Source organism: Coptis chinensis, chromosome 9 (assembly GCF_015680905.1).
Source record: "Coptis chinensis isolate HL-2020 chromosome 9, ASM1568090v1, whole genome shotgun sequence".
Lineage (NCBI taxonomy): Eukaryota > Viridiplantae > Streptophyta > Magnoliopsida > Ranunculales > Ranunculaceae > Coptis > Coptis chinensis.
This window is the reverse complement of record NC_141464.1, coordinates 67,254,136-67,262,435: the sequence shown is the minus strand read 5'-3', so window position 1 is coordinate 67,262,435 and position 8,300 is coordinate 67,254,136. Positions and strand designations below refer to the sequence as shown.

General features: G+C 38.6%; 1 protein-coding gene across 1 annotated transcript; it reads left to right on the top strand.

Moving 5' to 3' along the window:
* Positions 1-7,365: 7,365 nt before the first annotated feature.
* Positions 7,366-8,058, top strand: LOC147477523 (uncharacterized). The gene has a single exon (XM_086586029.1). The coding sequence runs from the start codon at positions 7,366-7,368 to the stop codon at positions 8,056-8,058; it is 693 nt and encodes a 230-aa protein (XP_086442155.1).
* The last annotated feature ends 242 nt before the right edge of the window (positions 8,059-8,300 follow it).

Below are 8,300 nucleotides of genomic sequence, written 5' to 3'. Positions count from 1 at the left end.
TAATTAGAAGTGCTAGATTTTTCTTTTTCAGTTGGAGAGAAATTCCTATTATAACAGGAGAATGATTCCAGTTTTTTTAATTGGATAAGGAATCTTATTTTAATTTAGAAGTGTGATTCCTGTTTTAATTAGAAATGCTAGATTTTTCTTCTTCAATATGAGAGGAATTCCCATTATAATAGGAGAATGATTCCCGTTTAAATTAGAAGTGCTAGAATTTCCCTTTTTAATAGGAGAGGAATTCCTGTTTTAATAGGAGTTGATGACGTGGAATTTTAAGAGAGCTAGAAAAATACCCTTTGTGGGAGCTTTAATATTAACTAGATTTTGGACCTGGGCATACCCCCAGGATCTTTTAAATATATTGCCTCTTAAAATTGGAACGTTTGATCAACGTGTTTGTTAAAAAAACCATATTAGGAAAAGCCAAATTTTTTTATAATTTTATAATCTTTATAATCTTATAATCTTATAATCTTAGAAAAATTTTATATATTAGGATCAATGTGTTTCTTTATAATCTTATGCGTAACTGCAAGTGCTTAAAAAATTTAAGTGTTGTTTCCATCATCAGGTAGTTGTGTGCCAAAAAAAAAACACCATTATGCTTATTCATGTGATTTGCATTGGTTTGCAACCTAATATGTCATCCCTCTTTGTATGCCAAACTCCAACACAATATGCTTTGAAATGAACTCATATATGTGCTCAATAGTATTTATGATACTCAGTGCTCTAAGAGAGTCATCTAATTCTCAATAGTTCTTGTTGTAAACCCCCCTTTATGATACTTGAGTTGTCATAAAATGCAATAATAACCTCCCTTACATTTGAATGATGTTCAATTCCTGCTATTTGCCTATATGATTTGCTTGAAATAAACTACATATTTGATTGATTATTTGAATCTCCCATGCATTGAGCCTTTCAATTGTTGATGAATATAATTATCAGTTAAAAACAATTGTCGATGTTTTTTTCTCTCACACCCATAATACAAATGAGAGAGTGCCAATGATCTAGAATAAATCTCTTCTCGTCTTAATGCAAAAACTGCTAGTTTATAGTTCACGTAGAGAACTAAATTTGTTTTTTTTGGTTATTTTTCTTCCTAGAACTGAATTCTACTACTTTCCTAATTCCTATGATCCTATCACAATAAAACTTGCTTGAAATAAACAGCCTATTTTATTTGATTGGTTATTTAAATCACCCTTTCAATTGTTGATGTTTTAAATTATCGAAAAAAAAAAATGGTTATGGTAGACTGAATCCTTTTTTTTCTTGCGCACCCATACTACAAATGAGAGAGTGCATGCTCTAGGCTTATAAAACTTAATATGTTCTACCATAAATAAAATCACTTATGAAAGACATTGCAGGTGATTTCTAGTTTTCTCCAAATGCATATTAGCATTATGAACATCTTTTGTTTCAAGAAGAGTCCACCTAGGATCATAGCATGTTTACATGGCATTCTCCTCAATCTGCATTTACTTTGTATCTTTGTAGGTTGTGTTCTTAAGTTTTAGTGAAAGATATATGTCTTCTATTCTATTCTAATCAATCAACTCAGAAAAATGTGAGAAAATGCAACCTGCGTAATGAAATAAGTTTTCTTCCATTGACATAATCTCCGGGGCGAGGTGTCCCTATAATAGTTTTTCTTGATTTTTGCCTATCCCAAGAATAAAAAAGACACGCAGAAACACTAAGGTCAAATGTTTCCAGCCTTGACATCTCGATGTATATGACCACGCTCATAAAGATAGTACTCCAAACCCTTTAGTGCTTCATACAAAATCTTAGGGATAACCGCCTCATCTTGAAACCTATATGGATATGAAGTCTTGAGTATATGATGAACTTAACCTGGTTCCAAATACGGCATGACAACCCACAAATCACGATCGTTCACAAAAGCACAATGGGCATTAACAACGTTTGGGTGGTCAATCAGTTTCATCGATCATCTTAACCTCTTGAGCAATGTTGTTCAGTTCGCTTTTCTCAAAATCTTGGATCTTCACAGCGAACCACTTACATACACTTTCAAATTGAAAAGGATTCCTTATATACTTAATTTGTAGGGTAATTATAAGATCTTTCTTTCAACTGATCTATGAATCCATCCATTACTCTGTTCTCGCTCACGACGTTAAATGCACAGGCGCATCTAGATCCCATCATATGCATTATTGTTTGTGAGCTATTTGGCCCTCCCTAAGATATTCTCTTTGAGCTTAGTTCTATTGAATACTTGAGGTTGCTTGCATTGTCACATTGCATGTATTCTTCCTTGAAACTTAAAGTTTAAGCCATAAGCGGGGTTGTATGGAATTTTTCATACACATTTTCTTTATGGCGTTCTTTACTATTTCTGGATGTTCTTAAGATTAGAATGTTATCGTTAAGAGAAGTAAACTCGATCAGATATATTTTTGGTTGCATTTCATATGTTTGATGCGTTAATTGTTGGTTACATACTCAAGTATACAGATGTTGGTCACCATCCCGTCTTAGTAGGATATTTCACTGTCAAATAGTCAAATGTTAACATCTCAGATGTAGGCATTTTTTCTAGTGTTGAATATGTGATGACTTAAACTTTCGATTTGTTTTGTGTTTGAAATTCAATTTTGACATGGGTATTCGCTGTGGCAGGAGCTCTTGCAAATCCAATGGACATAAAATTGAAGTCATTAGGACCCTGGTATTGTTTGGCACCATTGGTACCATGCTTGACATCATTATGGATTTTATGGGCGTTACAGCTTGTGAAAGAGAACATATGCGGAGTGACAAATGAAGCTATTGGAAACACAAAATCTTTCAACGTATGTTGTTTGTCATGCAATTTGTCGAAAATTACACCAGTTTTAAGGTTTATGTCGCAGTACTGCATTTCCGATTTGTCATATCTTGAACCCTTAGGAAAACATTGTTTTGTATTTATTTTGGAAGCACCAGAAATCAAAATCAAAACGAAACATTTTTTATTTTATTTTATTTTTCTAATATTTATTTTTTCTTTAAACATCTACCTTATTTTGTTTACTAAGGACTTAAGGAGAACCTTACCTACACAAATTCTCCAAGCCCAACGACGGTGGCACACAAAGATATTTCAAGAACTCACTAAAAATTGGTGACCCAAAATAAGTATTATATGTGTAACCTTCAACACCTGCAATTTCTCCAATCAATACCCGTTGTACCGTTAGACTAAGAGGCACTAATTAGAGGCACATTCAAGGACGTCTATGCTTAGTATTTGTATAAGTGCATTGCTTAATTAGCTTTTGTTTTAAGTCAAACTATTGTGTCTATGGTGTAACTGTTGGTGACTTGGGTGTGCTCTTGGATTTTAAAAAAAATGTGTTACTCATGAATGTGTGGCCAGTAAATTCACAATGTGAGGTGACCTAATAATGGCTAGGGTGTTGTATTTAAAATTTTAAATACACAACAGGACAACACTGCATATTGGAGTGTAAACAGAATAAAAAAATATAAGATGATACATAACAAATAGTATTTAACGGAAAAAATTGTATTCAGTTTATTCAAAATAAAGTAGAGTACAATAAGAGATGATATGCTAAGCACATTAGCGAAGCCTTACATATGAAGAATGACATAGTTTATGGAAAAGAGATTGGACTTGTACATAACCTATTTTTTAACAAGTTAGTTTAATAGAAATTGAAAATTCCGAAATACACTCGAACTCTTTAAAGAGGCTACGTGTTCCAAAGAGAAATTGGACTTGTACATAACCTATTTTTTAGGAAGTTAAAGAGACTACTTGTACAAAACCTACTTTTTAGCAAGTTAGTTTTATGGAAAGTGGAAATTCCTAAATACACTCAAACTCTCTAAAGAGGCTATCTTTCATATTAGAATGCCACATAGGAGAGAGAAAAATCTCTTTTAGAGGTCTCTACTTTAGTATATATACTAGATTTTGGACCCGGGCATACACCCGGGATCTATTAAATATTTTGTGTGCTGAAAAAGCTTTACAAAATGTCTCACACAAATTTTCTAATCAGAATATATTTTTATTAAAAATAAACCGAAATATGTTAATGACCAACAATTATGGTGCATAAGTACTTGGAAACTAAAGGATCAAATTGAGATGGTCTCTTCACTTTGTGGTTTAGGATATTAATCCGTAATTTTCAAATAGAATTATCTTAAACTCGATCTAGCTTGTATAATAGTTTTCTTAGATTTACGGTGATTTAGCGGCAAATTTTCGAATCAGAATAAATTTTTATTGAAAATAAACCGAAATACGTTAATGAGCAGCGATTATGCTGCATAAGTGCTTGGAAACTAAGGGATCAAATTGAGATAGTCTATTCACTTTGTGGTTTAGGATATTAATCCGTAATTTTCAAATAGAATTATCTTAAACTCGATCTAGCTTGTATAATAGTTTTCTTAGATTTATGGTGATTTAGTGGCAAATTTTTGTGTTAGAATATATTTTTATTGAAAATAAACCGAAATACGTTAATGAGCAGCGATTATGGTGCATAAGTATTTGGAAACTAAGGGATCAAATTGAGATAACCTATTCACTTTGTGGTTTAGGATATTAATTTGTAATTTTCAAATAGAATTATCTTAAACTCGATCTAGCTTGTATAATAGTTTTTTTTAGATTTATGGTGATTTAGCGGTAAATCATCACCGTTCGGCTTACGTACTAATGTGTACAAATCACTAAAACAGAATGATTGTTTCCATATCCTCAAAGAATACACTACTCCCACTTGAAAAGATTTATCACATGAACGTGTCCTACGAACGGGTGCCATTATATTAAATTATTCTAAAAAATATTATCAACTATGCATAGCTATGAGATATGAAAATTATATTAATTACTCATTTAAATTTCTTGCACCACTCTCTATAAAAAGGAAGCACCAAACCTTGATAAAACTAATTGACTTCTTTTTATTGTTAGGTTTAATAATAGAAGTTTGATTGAAGTTTTGTGAGAATGCTCAATGTGGCGAAGATAATATTGAAGCTACTTGAATAGCAATGCATTCCCAATCACAATAAAAGAATTATAATAAACACTACTTGTGGTGGTAGGATAAGGGACCTAGGATATCAGCGGGTGGATGCGCCTGAGTCAACGTAAGGTACATAGCCGCGGTACATAGGATCGGAGCAAGGACAGTGGGTCGCGGTACGAAAACCCTACACGTGGAAAGAAGAGGGCCGCGAGATGGAGGGACAGGTGGAAAGTTAGGATTGAGAGGGGGAAAGATATAAAGAGAAAGAAGGAGAGAGAGAAAAGGGGAGGAGAATTCATTATTCCAAGAGGAGGACAGCGAGTATTCAGTAGGTCAACGAGTCGCCCAGAGGACAGCGATACAGTGCAGAGTCAATGAGCGGGGAAGACAAGATTACATTCTCTAGGGCAGATCTTCGAGCCATCGATACTCCACATGAAGATGCATTGGTCATTACAGTGGCAATGGGTAACTACATGGTCCAAAGGGTACTGATTGATTATGGCAGTGCGGTGGACTTGCTGTTTAGGGGAGCATTGGAGGAGATGAGGATTGATCCGGGGTAACTAAGGCCGCCGCGGTCCAACTTGTATGGGTTTAATGGGAGCGTCACGAAGCCTATGGGAGAGCTTTTATTACCAGTGATGACAGGGCCTGTGACTGTGTTCTCAAGATTTATGGTGGTCGATTCTAACTCCCAATATAATGCGATCCGAGGGAGGAGATGGATCCACGAGATGAAAGCGGTGCCTTCGACCTATTACCAAGTTATTCGATTCCTCACCCCAACGGGAATGTATGAGGTCCGCGGCAATCAGGTGGCATCGAAGAACAGTCATTAGGACACAGTTAAAAGGATGGTCCGTGGACCTGGAGGCGAACCAGCGAACCCCAGAAAAAGGCAAGCATAGCAATTACAGTGCGGGGCAATAGAAGGGGAGGAGGAGGTCGCGGTGGTCCCAAAGACTTTAGATGAAATAGAAGTAGTAAATTTGGGAGAGGGCGAAGAAGAGAAGTTTACATCGGTAGGGTCTAATCTGACGGAGGATGGAAAAGTAAGTTGGTGCAGTGCTTGTCGGAGAATAGGGATGTGTTCGCATGGGGGATAGAGGATATCATTGGGTTGGACCCTGAGTTCGCATGTCACCGACTACATATGAGGGAGGATGCGAAACCAGTGAGACATAAAATGAGGGGAATGAGACCTAAGTACATAGAAGGAATCCGGGAGGAGGTCGCCAGGCTAAAGGGAGCGGGGATCATAAGGGAGGTGGAGCTCACGGACTGGCTATCCAACATAGTCACGGTCCCAAAGAAAAACGGCAAGGTGCGAATGTGTGTTGACTTCACGGACGTAAACTCAGAGTGTCCCAAGGATAGTTATCCTATGCCGCGAGTAGATGAGTTGGTGGACAGAACGGCGGGGTTCAGATGTTCTCATTTATGGATGCATCCATGGGATACAACCAGGTCGCGATGTATGGACCTTATCGGGAAAAGACATCCTTCGTGGTGGAAGGGGGTACTTACTGCTATACAAGAATGTCGTTCGGGTTAAAGAACGTAGGAGCCACTTTCCAACGGTTGGGGGAGAAAATGTTCGAAAGTAAGATTCGAAAGGGCATTGAGATACATAGACGATATGTTGGAGAAAAGCATGTCAAAGGCAGAGCATCTAGAGGGGTTGAGGGAAACATTCAGGATACTGCGAGCCCACAATTTAAAACTCAACCCAGAGAAGTGCACATTTGGAGTCACCACGGGAAAATTTCTAGGGTATATTGTGACACAGCGGAGAATAGAGGCAAACCCCGAATAGATAAGGTCATTGGTGGAGATGCCATCACCTCAGATGGTGAAAGAGGTACATCGATTGGCAGGAAGAGTCGCGACACTAAACAGATTCATTTCGAAATCATCTAACAAGTGTAGGCCGCTGTATAGGTTGCTGAGGAACACCACAGATTTTGCATGGACAGCAGAGTGTGAAAGAGCATTTCAAGAGCTAAAAAGGTATTTGGGGGAAGCACCTCTGTTATCGCGGCCCGAATTAGGAGAGAAGCTATATTTGTATCTGGGGGTCACGGAGTATGCTATCAGCTCGGTCCTCGTTCGCGTTGTGGATAAAATGGAAAAACCAGTGTACTTCCAAAGTAAGACTTTGTTAGATACGGAGACTAGATACCCGAAAGTGGGAGTAAGCTATTGCCTTGATATTGATATTCTCGACCAGAGGTCAAGTCGTGATACTTAAGCTCACGCAGTGATCGTGGTTACGAATTTGCCCCTTAAACAAGCTCTGAGGGCGGAGAAGTTGGGGAGAATGCTGAAATGGGCAGTGATGTTGAGTTCATATGAGATCCAATATCATATTAGAACTGCGGAGAAAGCGCAGGTAGTGGCAGAGTTTTTGGCAGAATTCCCTGCAGAGGATCCTACATGGGGGGAGGAGATGGTTTTGGAGCCTGAGCGAGAAGAGGAACTGGATCGCTTGAACCCATGGGATGAGAGGAATGGTTGGAGGGTGTTCGCAGATGGGTCAACAACGGATGCAGGCAGCGGAATAGGCGTGGTACTGGTTACACCGGACAACAATAGACTAGAGCAGACGATGAAGTTGGGATTCGCAGCGTCAAATAATGAGGCAGAGTATGAGGCAGTGATTGCGGGCATGAGGATGGCTGGGAGCTTGGGCGTGAAGGAACTGACTGTGTATTCTGACTCAAATTTAGTGGTATGCCAAGCAAATGGAGGGTTCATGGCAAGATGCCCCAGAATGGCAAGGTATTTGGGAGTCCTACGAAGTTGGGCTGCAAAATTCACACAGATCCGATTCATTCACTTAAATCGAAAGGAGAATCGCCACGCAAATGCTCTGGCCTATGTGGCCGCAGCCATGCCAGGATCCGAGGAGAGAACCATCGAGGTAAGGAAGTTGGATAGACCGAAAATCGCAGGAGCCTCACGGATATCCGAACACCGCGGAAGAGGACGAAGGATGGATGGAGCCTTTTAAGCAGTTCTTGGCGGGAGGGGAGGTGATTGACCCCAGAGAAAAACGAAGACTGGAACAGGCATCCCAAAGGTATACGCTGATAGGAGGAGAATTATATGGAAGGAATTTCAACGGACCTTTACTGAAATGTTTGGGATCGGGGCTGGCGCAAGAGGTGCTCGGGGAGCTACACGGGGGAGATTGTGGGAGCCATTCAGCGGGTAGGACAACAGTGCATCGATTGTTAACACAAGGATACTTCT

What these genes read in the sequence shown, in the direction of transcription:
- LOC147477523 (XM_086586029.1), top strand. Translation starts at nt 7,366, where the DNA reads ATGCTGAAATGGGCAGTGATGTTGAGTTCATATGAGATCCAATATCAT.